Source organism: Porites lutea, chromosome 1 (genome assembly GCF_958299795.1).
Source record: "Porites lutea chromosome 1, jaPorLute2.1, whole genome shotgun sequence".
NCBI classification, from domain to species: domain Eukaryota; kingdom Metazoa; phylum Cnidaria; class Anthozoa; order Scleractinia; family Poritidae; genus Porites; species Porites lutea.
Genome location: NC_133201.1, coordinates 54,662,070 through 54,682,295, shown reverse-complemented (window position 1 = coordinate 54,682,295; position 20,226 = coordinate 54,662,070). Strand labels below are relative to the sequence as shown.

The following is a 20,226-nucleotide window of genomic DNA, read 5'->3' as shown; positions in this document are numbered from 1 at the left end:
CTCCCTGGTAGTAAAACCCTGACGGAGCGTATTGTGAGACGCATTATGAAAACCAAACTGAGATTGGGCATGTAATTTAATAGAACACAGTGATCACACAATGGAAATGATTCAAATCACATGGTTTAATAAAACTCACATTTTGTTCTTACAAGTATTGTTGTAACTGTTGTAAGGCATCGGAACGGGATGATTGCACAGGGTCCTCGTCAAACTCGGAGTCGGACCAGTCTAGCGGACACCACGGGAGGGGAAAGGGACGTTCCAAATGTTCGGCCAAGCGTTGGTTTTGTGTGGTCTCCATCCGCTTCCGATACTTTTCTTTTTGCAACGCTCTCCACCCCTCTTCGCCCAAGGCTCGCTGTTTTTCGGCCCGGAGTTGTCGCCGCCGTTGGTTGAGCCGTTCTTTGTAGGCCTCGTACGTCCCCTCCTCTTTCATTTTGGCCATCCAGTTCTTTTGGGCTTGGGCGTTCCGGCGTTTGACTTCACTCCGCTTTTCCTCCGACATGGCATAATAGCGTTTCATCCCATACTCCACTTTTTTGGCTTTAAAGGCCTCATACTCTCCGTTGGCTTTCAAGTTTGCCATGTGCTGGTGGTAACGTCGACGATGGAGGGCCTTTACTTTTTCAATCCCGTTCACGGATGCATACATACGTTTCCTATACAGTTTTTGGTTCCGTTTGTTGACCTCGGGGTCCCGTTTTTTTCGGTGCGATGCTGGTGTATCCATACTTTAATTCTAGCAATCGGGAAGAACACACGTCCGCTAACGCTCGCAACTTTCGAAAGGGACTCTCTTTGATTTGTCGATCCCTGGCACGACGGTCCCGTTGCTGTTGCACAATCTGCTCGCGGTGTTTGTGGTAGTAGTCCCTGTTCAGCAAGCGTACGTAGGCCGCGTTTTTGGTGCGGTAGCGCAGACAGGCCAGTCGGTTCAATTCTCGGGCTCGGGCTTCCTGTTCGGGGGTCGGCGCTGGTTTAGGCGGTTTAGGCGGTTTCACCTTTTTCTGAGCCGCCCGCTTTTCTCGTTTCTGCTGTAACAATCGCTCTTTGTTCTTGATGTACCACTCGTGTTTCAGTTGTTTCGCCTTCTCGGGATTTTTGTTGGGCATTCTCAAACGCAACTGACGTCTGTTCTGATGGACAGACTTTATCTAAGGTTCCATCGGCCAATCACCGATCTCGGTCCAGGCCTAGAGGCGATGGAAGGAGTCTGTACCCATGGGGGGGACCCCCCTCAATCTTCTTCTGGTCGATCCAACCCTCTCACCTGACTCTCACCTGAGCTGGGTCCACCAATCCCAGCGCAGGCGAGATCACGTGAGAGGGTCTATAAAAGTCCACAGCCAGCGCGGGAAAATTCAAATTGGTTGCCGCTGTCATGGCGGAGGCATATCCATTCAGTGATGATGACGAAGGGGATGCTCTATTGGACCGCGCCTATGATCGGTGGGAACAGTTGGGAGGGGCTGCCGCCCGGGGCCCTCTCTTTCAGTTTACTATGCAACCCATTGGTCGACGACGCCGCTGGCGTGATGTAGTGGAACGCGCGCAATTCAATGCGCAGTTACGGCAATTGCGGGATCCTGTGCCTGGAGACAATATTGGGTTAGCGTTGACCGAAGCACTCCATCAAGCCATTGAAACAGAACTGGGCCGTGAGCAGCGACCTGCCCATCATTTTGTGAATTTTGCTATTACAGCGCATGGGTTCACGCATGCTTACCAAACCGCCAATTTTACCGTGGGGGAATTTCTACAACGTACCGCCCGTTTGGATGAGATGTTGGCCACGTTAGCCGGCAAGTTGAATAGTAATGAAGCCTTCAACCCCGATCGTGGGTTCCAAGTGGATGTGGTGTTTGTGTCTATGCCCGGCCCAGGAACAGGCCATCGTAAACAACACAATGCCGGACGACTCTGTCTGGATCGAGAGAACAAGAAAAAGAAATGCATTATCACCATTCGAAACAGAGATGCCCTATGCTGTGCTCGCGCGATTGTCACCATGCGAGCTCACTGCCATAAAGATCAAGGCGTGGATGGGTTTCGCGACTGGGAGAATCTCAAACGGGGGCTTCCTGTGCAGCAACGTCAAGCCCAAGCTCTCCATCAGCAAGCGGGGGTGGTGGAGGGTCCCTGTGGTTTACCCGAACTCCGTCAATTTCAACAGGCGTTGGGGTCTCAGTATCAACTCTTGGTGATGACCCGGATGAAACCGTTTTTTCTTATCTTCAAAGGCCCTGATGCCCCCCATCCAATCCGTTTACTCAAATCCAACGATCATTTTGATGGTTGTACGTCCTTTCCGGCGTTTGTGAACCGCTCTTATTATTGCCTGGACTGTGAACGAGGGTTCAACACCAACGATCGGGCCCATCACAGTTGTCAAGGGACACGCTGCAAAGCGTGTGGTCGATTTGATTGTCCCGATTATGTGCGCGGCACTCGCCCTGCAGACTATTGCCCCTTCTGTCATCGCAAGTTTTATGGTGAGCAATGCAAGCGTCATCATGTGGTCACTAAACAATGTCAATCCATCAAAACCTGTCTCAAATGCCAGGCCCAGTACACGGTGGTTCCTAACCAACGTCACCAGTGTGGGTATGCCAAATGTCCCGTGTGTCACGAATGGGTGTCTATCCAATACCACAAGTGCTACATTCAACCCGTGGTGGAGAATGAGGAAGAGACTGAACCCACAGAGGAGGGGGGAGGTAGCATGGTGGCGCCACCCCCTCCCCTGTTTGTTTACGCTGATTTTGAAGCCATGCAGAATGCGGAAGGTGTGTTTGTGGCCAATTTGTTATGTTATTCGTCCAGTGAAGAAACGACCATTCATGTGTTGGACGGAGAGGACTGTGCCCTCCAATTTTTGCGCGATTTGGATGATCTCATGGACATTCCAGACAGCGAGAGTCAACGGGAGATTCTCGTGGTGTTTCACAACTTGAAAGGCTTTGACGGTATGTTCATTTTGCATGAACTGTACCAGCAACAACGCGAGGTGGTGGATCAATTGACCGTGGGTGCTAAAGTGTTGTCCTTCAGGAGTGGACCCCTCAAATTCATTGACTCGTTGTGCTTCTTGCCCATGCCGCTGGCCTCGTTTCCCAGCACCTTTAATTTGACCGAATTGAAGAAGGGCTTCTTTCCGCATTTGTTTAATACCCCGGATCATCAACAGTACGTGGGTCGCATCCCTGATTTGAACTTTTACGATCCTGAGGGCATGATGGCCAAAAAGAAAGACGAACTGACGCGTTGGCATGCCGACCAAGTCCGTCGTAACGTGCGTTTTGATTTCCAGCAAGACATGATCGAGTATTGTAAATCAGATGTGGCGCTGTTGAAAGCGGGGTGTGAAGCCTTTCAACAAGAATTTGAACGGCAGGCAGGTTTCAATCCCATGGCCAAATGTATCACCATCGCCAGTGCCTGCAATCTCTATTGGCGCAAGCATCATTTGACCCCTGACACCATTGCCGTCGAACCGCTCCAGGGGTGGCGAGGGGCTCAAGTCAACCAATCCCTCATGGCCCTACAATGGTTGTACTACCAAGAACACCTTATTCCTAAAGAGGGGGCTAGTGCCGATCGCATTCGTCATGTCCGGAATGGGGGTGAGCAGTTTGTCCGGACCCTAGTGAACAGTTATTTCGTCGATGGCTATGATCCTCTGACCCGCACTGTTTACGAATTTCATGGATGTCTCTACCATGGATGTCCCACTTGTTATCCCAGTAGAGATGCCAAACATTATGCCACACCAGATCGAAGCGTAGAGGAACTCTATCAGGCCACGCTCTCCAAACGCCTGGCCCTGCTCCGAGCGGGTTACACGGTGATCGAAATGTGGGAATGTGAGTGGGACAAGTTGGTGGTCACGGATGAAGCTGTCCAACGTTTCTTGACGTCGTTTGATTTGGCTGCACCCTTGGAACCCCGTGACGCCTTTTTTGGGGGTCGCACCGGTGCGGTGGCCCTGCACGCTGTGGCTGAAGAGGGGGAGGAAATACGTTATGTGGATGTGACCTCCCTGTACCCATGGGTGAATAAGAACTGCCCTTACCCTATCGGTCATCCCAAGATCATCACCCAGCCCGCTGACCAGTCCCTGGCGTCCTATTTTGGTGTGGCGACGGTGGATATTCTGCCTCCCGCTGGTCTATTCCACCCGGTCTTGCCTGTACGCTGTGGCCAAAAGCTCACCTTTCCTCTCTGCCGTGCCTGTGTCCAAGAGGAACAAGCCCAACCCATGTTGACCCGAACCCAGTATTGCCCTCATTCGGATGCCGATCGTACACTACGTGGGACCTGGTGTACGCCCGAATTGGTCAAAGCCGTGGAAAAGGGGTACACCCTGATCAAGATCCATGAAGTCTGGCATTTTCCCCCTGAGCAACGCCAAACGGGTCTTTTCGCTGAGTACGTGAACACTTGGCTCAAACTCAAACAAGAATCCGCGGGGTGGCCCAGTTGGTGTCAGACCCTCGAACAAAAACGCGACTACATTCATCGCTACCAGGAACGGGAGGGGATCCGACTGGACATTGCCAGCATTGCCAAAAACCCTGGTCGCAAGGCCACCGCCAAACTCATGTTGAACAGTTTTTGGGGCAAGTTTGGTGAGCGGATCAACAAACCCACCACTGTCACCGTTCAAAACCCCGCCCATTTGTTCAGCCTCGTTTCTGATGCGGCTCTTGATCTCAGTACGCTCCGCCTCTGTACCGACGATATTTTGGAAGCCGTCTACACCAGTGTCCAAGACAATGCCGTGAAAGGCACTAAGACCAACATCTTTGTGGCGGCGTTTACCACGTGTCATGCCCGATTGAAACTCTACGAGTCCCTGGACACTCTCCAGCAGCAAGTGCTTTATTATGATACCGACAGTGTAGTGTACAAGTGGCGTCCCGGTCAACCCAGTATTGCCACTGGGGATTTTCTAGGGGACATGACGGATGAATTGGACGGGGACGTCATCACCGAGTTTGTTTCGGGGGGCGCCAAGAATTATGGGTACACGACTCGTGGAGGTAAAGTGGTGTGTAAGGTCCGCGGTTTCACGCTGAACGTCCGGGGGTCGGCCATTCTTAATTTTCATACCATGAAAGAGAACATTCTCTCGGAATTAAACTCGCCTCAGGACACTCGCCGAAATTTGAACATTGTCAACCCCTATCATTTCACACGGGATTTGGAAAAGAAACACATTCAAGTGGTTCCGCGCGTGAAGCAGTATGGATTGGTGTTTGATAAGCGTGTCATTGATGTGTCTACTCGATCCAGTTATCCCTATGGCTACGAGAGGATTGGGGATGAATTGGATCTGCTCTTAGATTTGTAAAACCATGGGCGTGACGTCATTAGGACCTCACACATGTCCCGGATGTCATTTAGGACACTCGCGAATTTTGTTTTTGTAATAAATATGTGGACCTCTATACAGTGTGTGTGTTTTTGAGTGTCTCCCTTGTACCCAGGTTCTACGCGGTCCTTTCAAACTATGCCAAGTATGCGGCTCCACCTCTTGGGTGGGGTCACGTGATTTTTATGCCCATATTTGGGAGCTTTGACGTCACTTTGGTCACATGGGCTGTATGCTTGATTCTGATTGGTCGAGAAAAATTTTGCTGCGCTGTGATTGGTCAGTACTTTCTTGAGCCTCCTTTACTACTAGTACTATGAAGTTCTTGGGATCATTCAACCCAGATTCAAAATTGTTGTTCCTGTGATTGCTTATACATGGTTCCTTTCTTGGCAAACCTGTGGTAGTATAAAATTCCCCTCAAAAGTCTCCTGAAGGGGTAGTTTTTGACCTGCTTTGGAGTTGCAGGGGAATACAAGATCATCTAATAATTATCAATGGACACAGAATTACCTTGAACTGCAAAAAACGTTAAGATAAGTATACATGGTTCTCCATAACTACTAACCCCCAACCCCCTTCCTAGAAATTTTAACTACAAAATCATAATCAAGATACAAGCATTGAATGGAAAGAACAGTAAAAACAGGCCCCTGGACAAACTGGAAGAATATGCAGTAAAAAACACTACACTAGACTGTTATTAGTAGGCTAATGTCAGGTCAATTAACAGTGTCAAGCAATGAAAAATGCCAGCTGTTTTATGTACGGACCAGAAGCTCAGCCATGCAAAACCCTCACCCCTTTCCATTGCTTCCACCTCACCCAGAGAAATAGAAAATATTGCTGCTATTCCTTAAATTAGTGTCACTGGACATTGAATTGATGTATGTTTTATGAACTTCTGCCAAGATTATTGAACTGAGACGTGGTCAGGTCATTGAACTATGCCGGGTCAGCAAAAGAGAAAACCTGCACCTGCACCCTAGTCTGCTACACAGCCGTTTTTAGTGTCGTCACGCAATGCTCCTCTCCACTAACGGCTGCTGAAAACAGAACTACATGCCTTTCCCATGATTAGCCAATTATGATTCAGCTCCCATTTTCTGGAAGGTGTTCGCGCCACGTTTGCGGTACTGTGACTCCTCCAATTACAGCTTTGCTTTTATCGGTGCCCCATGTGTGAGTGACAGAATAATCATAACCGTTGCGTGAAAACAAGCAATTAACTACAGTAGTGTTGTCGTAGTCGAGTCCTATTCAAAATTTAGGAGATAAGCAGCAGCAAGTCGAGCAAATTGCGATGCACAACATGCACAACATGTGCTCATAAAGTTGCCAGGTATAGTTTCGGGAAGTAGCTCATCGATAATTTATTAGATTGCTTTTTGAATCAGTACCTTTGAGAGTTAAGTCTTCACAGGAACACAATGAGCACATCCGGCACATTAAATTTCTTCATTACATATCAGTACATATGCACGTTAAATGAAGAACCAACCGATCCTGGTGAAAGTCTTCTAGGCCTATCAAACCTTTTTTTCACTTGGAACTTTCTTGACCACTTAAAACAGACTTTTTTCCAAATTAACCTTTTCATTTACGTAATCGAATCGAAATCGAAAGGTAATAATCGAAATCGAATCGAATCACAAGGAATATGAATATTTACACCCATAAAGAAAATGAAATAAAGTTAAAACTAATGATAGCAATAACAAAATCTCTTACAAAAGATAAAATCGATAAATATATTTTGGCGTTAATTTTTGTACAATATATAGAGGATATTACATGGCTGCGCGAGTATACAAAATTTCTCTTCGAGTGTTGAAAAATATTTCATGAGTGGGCGCAGCGAACGAGTGAAATATTTTTTCAACACGAGAAGAGAAATTTCGTGTCTCCAAGTGGCCATGTAATGTTCTATTTATTATATAAACACCAATGAAATACCAAACCATTTCACTTTAATAGTTTTTTGGTGTGAAAGGCGCGATTTATTATGTAAGATAACATGTTATTTTCACATGTGAAGATATCAAGTTTTCGCGCGAAAGCTCACCTGGTACTTCATTTGTGTTTATATAATAATTAAAAATACTAAAAAAAAATTAAACTAGAAAAGACTGCCTTTATAGCTGGAGATTTTCGTTTCCCTCATCAAAATTGACAGAGGTAGTCCAAAATAATTGATTGATCAATGCTGGCACCTTCCTTCTCTTGAACCCCTTCCCTGATCCGAAAATAAAGCTCATTACTTATCTCTCGAGAATCTAGGGATCTTATACCGAGGGTTAGGTAATTGTAAGCTTCAACAATTCAAGTTATGCATTTTTATTTATTTTGTCAAAAGCATCAACTGAAATATATCCATCTGTCCCTGGTTTCATAGTTAGTAACGTCGCAGACTTAAATCTTGATGTAAGGGCATAATGTGGTCTTGATAATCAACTTCTGACCTTGCACAATCTAGCTAGGCAGGCTAGGTCTCGCACTTCTTTCAGTTCACAAGGTTACTTACTCGTTGTTCGGTGGATTTGGCCTATAAGAGCTTAAAATAGAAACATAGTCGCCGGCGCTGTACTTTACTAATCCGGATTCTGCAATAAACGACAAATTAAATACTAAAATATAAGACTCACCCGATACCGTCAAGTCATCAAATATTTTGTTAGAGGTCTTCGATTCGTAAGAATCCAGCAGAATCCGCCTCCTTTGCAGCCTGTCGATTTTTTCTACCTCAGGTTTTGGAAATTTTGAGCAATTTACCTGTCTACTCAAAGTTTACAATGCTTACAACAATATGCTACTAAAATTGATCGCTTCCAAGACTTAAAAAGACCAAAAATTGGGCCGTGCCAACAAAACGACTTTTTTTGCCAAGAAAACGACACAAGATCTGGCAGTCGCTTCGTCCGTCGTCTGTACCCTTCCCATGGTCCCTTGCGGTTCATCACCAGTCACTCGTTTCGCGCTCGCCTCTGCCATGCGAAAAACGAAGCGCCTGAGGAGGAGGCTGATTCATTAGCCCTTTCAACGCAAAACGTAGAAATCAGCTAATTAATTATTACTCTATCACATGTACTGTAATACGCATTATTATATGCAATACTCTCAAATAAAGCGTAATGAAATGGCTTACCCATCCAGTGGAAGAGGATAACCTGACCGTTCAGAAGGTAACCACGTGTCTACACGAAAAAGTCCGAGTTGCAAATTTTGAAATGCACACAACTCGAATTTCTGCGGTTAAAATTCGAGTTGCAAATTTAGAAACGCACACAACTCGAATTTCTGCGCTTAAAATTCGAGTTGCAAATTTTGAAACGCACACAACTCGAATTTCTGCGGTTAAAATTCGAGTTGCAAATTTAGAAACGCACACAACTCGAATTTCTGCGCTTAAAATTCGAGTTGCAAATTTTGAAAACTCACACAACTCGAATTTCTGCGCTTAAAATTCGAGTTGCAAATTTTGAAACGCACACAACTCGAATTTCTGCGGTTAAAATTCGAGTTGCAAATTTAGAAATGCACACAACTCGAATTTCTGCGCTTAAAATTCGAGTTGCAAATTTTGAAACGCACACAACTCGAATTTTTGCGCTTAGAATTCGAGTTGCAAATTTTGAAACGCACACAACTCGAATTTCTGCGGTTAAAATTCGAGTTGCAAATTTAGAAATGCACACAACTCGAATTTCTGCGCTTAAAATTCGAGTTGCAAATTTTGAAACGCACACAACTCGAATTTCTGCGGTTAAAATTCGAGTTGCAAATTTAGAAACGCACACAACTCGAATTTCTGCGCTTAAAATTCGAGTTGCAAATTTTGAAATGCACACAACTCGAATTTCTGCGGTTAAAATTCGAGTTGCAAATTTTGAAACGCACACAACTCGGATTTTTGCGGTTAAAATTCGAGTTGCAAATTTTGAAATGCACACAACTCAAATGTAAAGTGTGAAAAAAATAAATGGATGTCCTATATGAGCCACGGTATTTAAGTCTTTCCATTTTTCTTTACCTTCGCATCGGCTTTCATTACTGGCTGTCACGCGAAAGCCCTGATAACATCCACAAGAGAATTTCCCTGGAAAGTTGTTACAAATCTGTTCGCATCCTCCATTCCCAGTTAAACATTCGTTGATATCTGAAGAGCAAATTCAGAAACAGAATGTTTTTTTTTCTAAGGTCAACTGAGATTGAGAAGCCGGAAATTGAAGTATGTTTTAGAAGATACCGACCTGTTACTATTTAGTCACAAAAAAAAAAAAAAATAATAATAATAATAATAATAATAATATAATAAATTGCAGTAAGATTCGGAAGCTGGAAATTCCTAGAGACTATTATTAGATCATATCAAAATAAAAGAAGACATTTATTGACACCCCTAGCACATTCGACATAGAAAAACACTTTCTTCTCACCAGAAAGTAGTAGTTTTTACCGTCACAAATTGTTCCACCACTTCTAAGCTGGAATCCTGATGCACAGGAACAAGTGAAGCTGGGCACAAGGTTGATACAGTTTGCACCACAAGGCTCGCCGCTTACACCGCAACCGCAAGGACTGGGAACTATTGTCAGGCACTCGTTAATATCTGGGAGGAAATGAACAATAGTCATAAAAGAAAGTAATTCGCCTCGATTGAAAGACCCGTGGGGGTACCCCATGAATTTTTGATGGGGTGTGCCACTGGAACCCTTGGCCTATACCAGACCATGTTATGCTGCATTTTGTAACTCTGTTTAGAGAAGACACTATATCACTGCATCCCAGCCTCGTTCCCAGGGAAAGAAAAGTGACGCATCCTCGTTGCCAAGGAAAGAAGAGAATCTGGAACGAGGTTGACTGCGTCCCAGATTACCGAAACTCTACACTGATCAATAAGACTGCTCCATGTTTGATAAAAAGTTTTACTGAGTTGGCCTTTATTTACTTGAACAATTAAGGCAAACGCTTTCAAATTCTTCGAATGTATAGTGCTTAATTTGCTGGCATAGAATCGCATTTATTGTATTCGTGAGTGTAACTCATAATATGAAGGGCTAAGAAAAAATCAGAGTATTGCTTACACAGAAAAAGAAAATTCGAAACGCATATGTACATCTAGATGTTGCAGAAAGGGAATTCTTTTCAGATTTGCGAATGTGTTAAAATTGAAGTAAAATATATAGCGATCTGCCAGTTATAAAAATGATAACAATTGTGAACATACCATGGCATCGCTGACCACTTTTGGTGTATCCAGGATTGCAACTGCACTGATAAGAACCCTGTGTGTTAGTGCACACATGATCGCATCCACCGTTGTTTACAGCACATTCATCTAAGTCTATGGAGCAAAAAACAAACTGCATTTAAACTTTACAAAATCAGCCAGATGAATTTAAACTGGCGATCTCTTTTTTTAAGCAATTTTTGCAATAGTGTGCACATCCTTGGATACGATAAGTAAAAGAATATAAGAAAGTACGTAAATGACTAATCACGTGATCAAAAAATAAAATTTAGGAAAAAAGTGAAGGGAAAACGTGAAAATGGATAAACACAACGGGGTAACTAAGGAGATGATGACGATGATGATAACGGTGAAGACGGTGGCGTGGGTAATGAAAAACATGGAAAAAATCATTTTCTCCCCAGTGTTTTACTGATATGAACAAGATTGAGGCCTTGGGGTAAGTTATGCCCGATAACGCTTATGACATTCATCCCTTTTGCGTGATAGACGAAGTGTTCCCAAGCCCCTACCTCACCTAAACGCGAGCAATTCTGTGAAACGTGATGCCATATGAAAATTACAAATAATAGGGAGTAATATGAGGTAAATGAGGTCCGAGTCATGTAGATTTCTGAGCACAATGCAAGCAGTGGGAAAGTCTGAATACCTTGAGCACAGTTGTTACCAGTCCAACCGGATTGACATTGGCAGTTATCTGGTGCAATACAGCTCCCGTTACTGGAGTGACATCCTTGAGAACATATCGCTAATATATGGAAAAGAAAAGGAAATATTGAAGCAAATTATCTGCTAATATTTAGTTTATAACCCTGTATCAATCAGAAGATTATCCCTCAAGTTATTCATTACAACATGATTAGGATCTCTTAATCAAAATCGACACCCTCTAGGACTGAGTAACTCAAAAACCGCACCCCAATCTGCGGCACGTATTCATGTGTCTTACATTTGAAGGTAGGCTCTTCCCGGGGGTTACTTTGAGCTCTTACCCTCCGTCAAATATTTTGCTCTGATTAACGGCTTGCGTTAGAAACGTCAAATTTTCATCCATTTTAAGACGGTAAACGGACTGTATCGACTTAGTTGAGAAAACCAAACTTTTTTGTTTCACTGCCCGACCAACGCAGCACCTCAGTTTCTGTAGACGTTATACCCTTAATTCTTTTATAGAAAACATAATGCTGGGAAATTTTAAAGTACCTGTTAATAAGTAAATACCTACTATTTCATTTGCTTATGTATAGTGAATAAGTGTAATTTATGATGGCTGTGTGAATAAGGGCCACACAGTTATCTCACTCATTTTCACTTTTAAACTGTTAGTTAACTTAAGTGATTCACACTTTTTGATCTGTATCAGATACGATGAGAGTGTGTGCAAGGACCATACACCCCTCACATTCATTCAAACATGTACATTTCTGTTGGTTACTCTGATTAATCTCAGTAAGCAGGGCTTACCATTCTATTTCTATATGTTTACGTGCATAACATCCACTGAACTAAACTGGTGTACCCTCACCTTTGCTGGCATAATGTTCTTGTGTATCTGGTTTTCCCAGCTTTATATGCTTTAATCTAATTAACGGCCACTCCCGTGGCCAAAATACCCCATAATGGGTTTGTGATCATTTTGTGTCCCAGCAAACAGAGCTCGCCCAAAGTGAGACTCCGCCAACATCAATAACTTTCGTAATATGCTTATATGTTATTAAATGTATGTTCTTGGGCTCTTAGTTTTAATTTATTGATGTACATCTCATTTTTTAGAACTTTAAAAACCATGTTTTTAAACTTTTATCATGTAAATTTTTTAAACTTTTTACTAGTAAATAATAATAATTATTTTTATTAGTGATTTTAGTCTAAGAGGACCCTCCTGTAAATCACTGGTTTACGTAAAGCTGGTATCCTCAATCGGTCGGTGTAAAACGCAGACTGCGGACTGCAGACTGCAGACCGCGGACCAGGGGTAAAATGCAGGCTGAGTGTAAAATGCAGACTGCAGACTAAGAGTAAAACGCAGGCTGGAGTAAAATGCAGAATAAAGACTGTAGACTTTTTTAAACATTTGTGCTACTTCTTCTTCAAATCGGTGAAATAGTATCAGTTACACACTTCGCTTCCTGGTCGAAGTGAATTGCACATTCGCCAGAAGTTTCAATGAACATCCAAACAGAATAAGTCTGCGTACCTTGATTTGCAATACTTTCATAGAAGGTCATCCAAATTTCCTGCAGAACACCTTTCCTTTGTTGTTGGAATGACTTACTCCCGTTTTTATCGCCATAATTCCTGTACAGTATTTTGGGTCAGCAGCTGTCATTTAAGCGTAAACATCGTGGTGTTGTACCAGTTCACGGTCCCTGGTCACGCATATCGAAAACTTCGCATCAAAAGTTGAAGCGTGAAGTCTCTCGGGTGGAAAAAAGGTTCAAGATTGCGATTATGTTTTCGGGTCGTCGACGACGTTCCAGAGAAGAAAGGAATGGATTTGTGAAAGCAGATGTCATCAAGTAAGTGTTCGTTTACGTGTATTTGCGGGATTTTTTTGCCCTTAAACCCTTCCACGACTACAGTTTATGCTCGGTCTGCATTTTACCCCAGCCTGCGTTTTACTCTTAGTCTGCAGTCTGCATTTTACACTCAGTCTGCATTTTACCCCTGGTCCGCAGTCTGCAGTCTGCAGTCCGCAGTCTGCGTTTTACACTGACCGTATCCTCAATAAAGATTATCATCATTCAGTTTGAAGAATTTGGGGCTTTTATATAAAGCGGTTAACATGATTATAAGGGACTAATAATCAGAGCATAGTCAGTAGAAGGTCCATCCTCGGAGACCCAGGGGCAGTTAGTCGGGTCGATAAAATGTTCGTGGTGAAAGTTTATTGTGAGATCTTACAGTAAACTTTCACCACGAACATGTTATCGACCCGACTAACTGCCCCTGGGTCTCCGAGGATGTGGAAGGTCTGGTGTTGCAAAAGACGGCAAACATCAAAGGTGATAAAAAACAACAGTGCAGCTGTGAATTTATCATTCGGCACACTCTGACGGTGCACTCTCCTTTATTCTTTTGTTCACAGATTACGACGGAATAAATTATGGAGGAGTTTTTATTGGTCAGAAAGATCAAAATAATAGGAAGGAATGCTATTGAACGTTGTGCACCGTCACGTTCGCAAAAACATGAACCAAACAAACGATTCCACCGAGCAAAGGCGTTTTTGAACGACGCACGTCAACAGGAATAACCTGCAATCACGCTTTCCTTCTTCCCTTTTTGTATGGGAGGCCAAAAGGAAAGTTTAATCCCCTTTTCCGTCCTCCGATTTACGCCCTTTCTGCGAAGAAAGAACGCCTCATCGCAGGTTACAACCGGAAGTGAGTCCTTTTCCTTTTAAATATGCCTTGACGCTACGAAATAGGCCACTTCCGAGTTCCGAAGACCCTCACTTTCAAAATGAGGCTAGGTGCACAACCTTTCTTGTGAAAATGAGTTTTTATTTGCATGAGAATGAAAAATGATTTCCATATCAAAGGCTGAGCACCTACCCTCGTTTTGAAACAGAGGCCCGGGGCAACTCGGAAATGGCCTACTTGTATCGCCAAGTGTCCTTTCCCTTATCGAGGCCATTGGCCTGAATATTTTGGCCAAACCACTGCACAAGAATACAAAACAACTTCTTCCGACTGACGTGCTTCACTCAAAATCGCCTTTGGCTAGGGTGCGTACTGTAGCAAGAGTCTCTTGAATGTACCTTGTCTACATTCTCTTGAACCGGAGTCAACTTTCTGCCATCCACTACAGCAATAAATGACTGTCACAAAGATGCTTCTTGTTCTCTGAACAGAGCGGTAGGCTGTTCTTGATCTGTCAAGGAACACAAGGAACAGAACAAGGTTAAAATAAGGCTAATAAACAGTTACCGATGCAAAATAGCAGGGGTAATAATCCGTGGTAGTATTTATAAGACAGAGGCTAGCTGGACCGAGCAAATAACTGAAAGGAATCAAATAAGCATAGCAGGGTTTCGAATCCCATCTGACAGGAGGTAAAAACGTCACCTGTTTACAAAGCGAGGCCTAGGAAATGAAGTCGGCACTACGTACCGATACCCCCTTAGCGGTTAGGGCGGAATTTGAGCCCCGGAAATGGAATTTCAAAAGTAAACATTGAATTGATCGCTGTTTAATTCATTTACTACCCTAAAGTGCCTCCTTAGTCCAAAGGAAATAGTATAAATAGAATTTTAAATGGCATCCAATTCAAAATGAAACAAAATTATATAACGCGTGTTTCGTTTGTGATTCTTTGGGGAACTTCTTGTGTCAAATCACCTTTGAAACCACTGGTCAGCAAGTACACCCTTACAATTTTTACACTGTATACAGTAACATAGGAATAAAATAACAAATAAAGGAATAAAAGCTAATAAAAGAAAAGAAGGAAATCAGTGGTTGATAGAAGTGGACGGTGGTCAGAGGAGCTTAGCTTTCGAGCTAACCACCGCTATGATGAATGGAAATACTCATTATGTGCGATAGGTGCCATGGCAAATATGGACGCTAAAGTGAAACAGTCATTTTTCTGTAGTTAACTTTAAGAGTTAAAGGGGCCGGGTCACGGCAGTCCAGTTCATTTTGTTTAATTTTGCCAGTTACTCGCCTTCAATCCTACGGAACTGAAAGTAAGCAAGGAATTTACAGGTAAATTACAAAATCAGAGATCCGAGACAAACAAATATGTCCCCTGAGCATTATTTTTGAAGTTGCAAGCAGCAGGGATCAACTTTCAAAAACTGTTAGGCTGGACAGTTTTCAAAAACCCTAATCTCAGTCCGTTTCAATCTTCTTCAGTTTTGCCCATCCGTGGTATCTGTTGTTTCTGTTGTGTTATTTTAACCTCCCTTTAATGTTTTAAACGGTTATATTTAAGTTTCTCTTAATTAAATGGGCATTTTGTAATTACCTAATTTGGCTGAATTTGGTGACACAGCTCCCTTAAGCAGAATTCGTTTGTATTTTTTTTTGAATTGGTAGTAGCTGAGTGTTTTCATGCTAGTAGGAATCTCTTCCAAGATTTTGGTTATGGCAAACTTAAAAGTGTGTTTGCCATAATTTGACCTCATACGTGGCACATGAGAATTAAGATTTGATGCACATCTGGTATTGTGTGAGTGAATATCAGCGTACCCTCTTTTCTTCCTCTGTCTTGGAGTCAGAATAACTGACAACTGGAAGCGTGTAAACTGACGAATGCCTGTATCTCCTATAGTCTTGGATACAATGGCTGTCAATCATTAACGGGTTTTAACTGTGTGACAAAGAGCACTTTAAACGAGAATACATTGTTACGCCCAAAAGTGATTACCAGAGCAGTCATGGGACGACTCCGTGCATCGTGGAGTCATTGGGACGGCACATGGTGTTAGCAAATACTAAGTAAAAGTTAAGGTGAAAAAAGCCAACGTGAAATTATTTTTCGTAGACACTACATACTTCATCTTATAATTTTCTGCCGCGATATTCATAAGTATGTTGTTGCCCATAACGCACTACTTCAGTGCTACAAACTTATTGCTTACCGTGAGGTAGAGCATCTAAACCAACCCCACAAACCGCAGCTCGTAGTTGTGGCTGTGTAGACTGTGGTTGCTGTGACCGTATAGTATGACTGTGTCTGTACAGTCTGCCTGGAGCACACGTTCTGCCTGAAAAAGTTTAATGGTGTAACTAGTCGATTCTTAATAATGCTCTCCCGATCTTGGAAGAGACTGATTAAAAACCTCAGGTTCAGATATAGAATTAGCCTAAACATGATGCGCCGTGTTAAAATCCCTTTTCACGTTGCCTAAAGCAGTGTTCAATTACTATTAGGAGGGTCATCATGATCAGTTCGGGAGATTACTCGGCCAGTCATCCTGTACATTCAAGAATAGTCGGTCAATTATTTATCAAGATAACCTTCGCGCGACAAGTTTAGCTAAAATGTTGCCCGTATTACTTGACCTTTAAAAAGGAAAGAAAGTATGCACAAATGTACGCCCGGAATTGCTCACCTGAAACTTGGGAGCTAAAACAAAAGTGGAGAAACATCGCTACAGGGAGAGGAGAAAAGCTATTAAAAACCATTGGACACAGAAGTCCAGTAAATTGAAAACGAGACCAAGAGAATTCTAATAAGACCTTCAACCTATTTCTAAGTTCGAAAAGTAACCGATACCACGAACATTTCCATACGGATTAATGACAGCATAATTAGCGACCAAAGAAATGTAGCAGAAGTATTTGGAGATTACTTCTCCACCATGGCAAACGAAATTGGAGGCCAACATGTCCCTCAACTCTGCGAAGAAGACTTTAAAACGCATGTGTGCGTGGAAGCATTTCGCCATTCTTACCACAGTCTTCACTTTGATTTCATCAAGATAGACTCTCGTGCAGTCGAAAACGAGTTAAAGAAGCTAAAAAGCCATGGGATGGGACGCAACCTTCATTAAAAAAATCTGAAGCAAATGGCAGTCAGTCTTACACCTGCGTAAAACAAGTCTTTTTAACACCTATAGTCAAAGTGGACAGTGGCGGGGTAACTGGAACAGGGGAGTGTGGACACCAGTTTTCAAAAAGGAGGACAGGGCTGATTATTGGCTTATTACAGACCAGTAACTGCCCTGAAGGCAGTAACGTTCACAGAGAGAATAGATACCCATTTATATGATAAATTGTCTGCTTACAGGAAAACGCACAGCTGCGAGATCAAACTAACCCGTTTAATGGAGGACTGGAGAAAAGCTATGGATAACGAGGAATGCGTAGCGGTTTTGTCAACGGACATGAGCAAGCCATTTGAAAAGTTGGATCTGCGCTAATGATTAAGATACTTGTCCTTAGAGCTCTTCGTTCCTATTCCATCGAGCGAAAAAACTGCGTTAAAATCAACAATATGACAAGCACATGGAAAGACCAGTTAAGGGGTTGTCCACAAGGTTCACCACTCGGTCCGCTACTATGGATCTTGTTTCAAAATGACTTATCTCTGAACGTACACACCAGTAACTTGTTCATGTATGCTGATGATCATGATCGATAAAAATCGATATCGGAAATCAATCGATATCATCGGTATCAATCGATTTAATCCGCTGATTAAAATCGATTGATATTGGAAATCGATAGAAATCGAGGTCACGGAAAAAATATTTTAACGATTATTATCGATTAACAAAATCGGTAACAATCAATAAGAATCGATAGTAGTCGATAAAAAGCAATAATGTTGAAGTGAATATTCTGAACATGACGACGCTATTTGGCAAGCAAAACCCATGAGACAGGCTTTTGCTAAACAAATTTTATTTTTGATGACTTCAGTAACTCCTCCAGGCGTAGTCTTCCCCAGATTCCATTTTTATGGTTCTTTAGTTTCCTGATTTGTGTTATGGATCTTTACATGTCCATTCAATCCAGACGTAGTTCTTTCTTAATGCGACTCATTGAAATCATAAGAACAATGATTTTGTTCTTTATTATGTTCCATATATATGTGGTTGCTACAGCGACAGAGGCTTATTTTCTGCCACTTTCTTACTAATATTTCTTTCCTTATTATGATCTGCATTTAAGCTAAAAATAATGTTTTGTTCTTTTAGTACCGGTATTTTATCAACAGATAAATAAAAAGAACTGCATAATTTCACGACTGAATGACTCAATAATACCGTACGGACAACATCGCGTTAATGTTGAACTTCTACCGAAAAATGACTCAAGTCTCTTCCGATAATAATCGATAACAATCGATAACAATCGATAAAAAATTATTATCGATTTCTATCGGAAATCGATATTAATCGAAGTCACAACTTTTTCTTCATCGATTTCTATCGACTGATATTGGAAATCGATATTCATGTATGATTGTTATCGATTAGGATCGATAATTATCGATTATCGGTTTATCGATTAATTACGTCTAGCAAAGTGGATCTGAACTGTTGACATCCCAAAGAAGTACCAAGTTTTAGCAATGACGCCTCGAAACATTGACAAGGAAGCAAAGGATTAGTGTATACCCTTGACATCAAAACCAACGGCTGATTTAAGAATTCTTGGAGTAAACATAAATGATCAGCTCAGTTTCACTAAACACATAAGCAACATTTGTAAAAAAGCGAGTAGGAAAATAGGGGTGCTAGCAAGACTACGCAATCTAGTCTCATGCAAGACCAAGCTTAAACTGTACCTAACAGCAATTCTTCCTCACCTGAGGTATTGCCAAACTGTATGTCATTTTTGTAAGCAATCTGAGAGGCGAAAGCTGGAGAGACAGCAAGAACGCGCTTGAAGAGCAATTTACAACTGCAGGGAAAACACTTACGAAGATCTTCTACTCCGTGCAAACTTGCCCTCTCTCAACAGGAGGGCATTTTGCATGCGCATGCGTGAATCCGCTGAACGACAATAGCGTGGGCGCATCAAATCTGATGGCGGGAAATCGAAAACTAGCGCGTAAAGTTACGGTCCTTTTAAAAGCCATTTCGTTAGTGCTTTGAATACCGTACTTTCCTACAAAAAATATGCTCCATGACAAAAATCGGACGTTTTCTACGCGGGTTTTCACTTGTAGATTTTTCAGAAGTAGGGTTTCTTGGCTTTTTAAAGACTTTCAAGACTCAACGCCAAAAGGTCATGTTCCTCTATAAGTCTGATTTTCACTGGCAAAGCAATGCATTTCTATGGTTTGATTTCCAAACTCGTGGTTTTACTTATCACGGAGGAAATGCATCGTAGCAATGTTCAGCTGCTTTAAGACAAAAAGCGAAAAAAAAATTACCACGCGAGGTTTATTTATTAGCGCGATGTCTCATGTTAAACTGATCGCGGAAACACGCGTTTATATATGCCACAAAAACATGAACTCTATGGGGTTTTTACAGTTTCTCGAAAGTTTTCGCGGAAAAATTTATAAAAAATATTCAATAGGAAATAAAGAATAGATCGAGTTTGAGACAGCAAAAATTACAAGTGATTATGTAGTACCAAGAGACTATAAAGGGGACAGAGAGGGCATCCCCCATATACACCCTATTCCATAGGTAATTCGTCTCGAGTTATTTTTAACACCACAGATCTCAAGGGGGATTAGACAACAGCCAATCACATACCGCAAATGTGTTCCGCGTGGATGACCCACGCTGAGAGCCACGCAACCTTCACGAAATGACGCAGAACAAAATGGGGGAAGACGCAGAGAGCGATTTCGCTATTCCTTTTGTCGACGAAAACGACTACAGCGAGATTTCTGCGAAAGCTGTGTCAGCAAAACCGAAATTAAAAAGAATCGCCCTATCTCTCTTGTATAGAGCTAACAGTAGAGCAGGGAAATCCTTAACACACTGAATATTCTCTCAGGATCATTTATAATTTACAGTTTGAAGAGAGCAATTTCTGGTTTGATGTTTATTTTTTTCAGTCTTTATAGCGATTATTCCTACCCACTTACTTTGTCAATTTTAGGCGAACCCTCCAAAAGCTGAATTTCAAGGGACCATATTCAAGCTTAGAAAGAGAAATAAAATTTCGTCGTTGCTTAT

The 20,226-nt window shown here is 42.4% G+C and overlaps 1 protein-coding gene and 1 long non-coding RNA gene across 2 annotated transcripts; one reads left to right on the top strand and one right to left on the bottom strand.

The window, feature by feature from the left end:
- Nucleotides 1-1,384: 1,384 nt before the first annotated feature.
- Nucleotides 1,385-5,356, top strand: LOC140932303 (uncharacterized). The gene is made up of 2 exons (XM_073381926.1): nucleotides 1,385-2,720; nucleotides 2,772-5,356. Exons 1-2 carry the CDS (start codon nucleotides 1,385-1,387, stop codon nucleotides 5,354-5,356), a joined length of 3,921 nt encoding a protein of 1,306 aa, XP_073238027.1.
- A 2,514-nt stretch (nucleotides 5,357-7,870) lies between these two features.
- Nucleotides 7,871-10,723, bottom strand: LOC140922045 (uncharacterized). Its single transcript, XR_012164060.1, has 4 exons — nucleotides 10,605-10,723; nucleotides 9,834-9,986; nucleotides 9,408-9,533; nucleotides 7,871-7,980 (listed from the first exon to the last, which is right to left on the bottom strand). It is a non-coding gene; the product is annotated as an uncharacterized lncRNA (long non-coding RNA).
- Nucleotides 10,724-20,226: the final 9,503 nt, after the last annotated feature.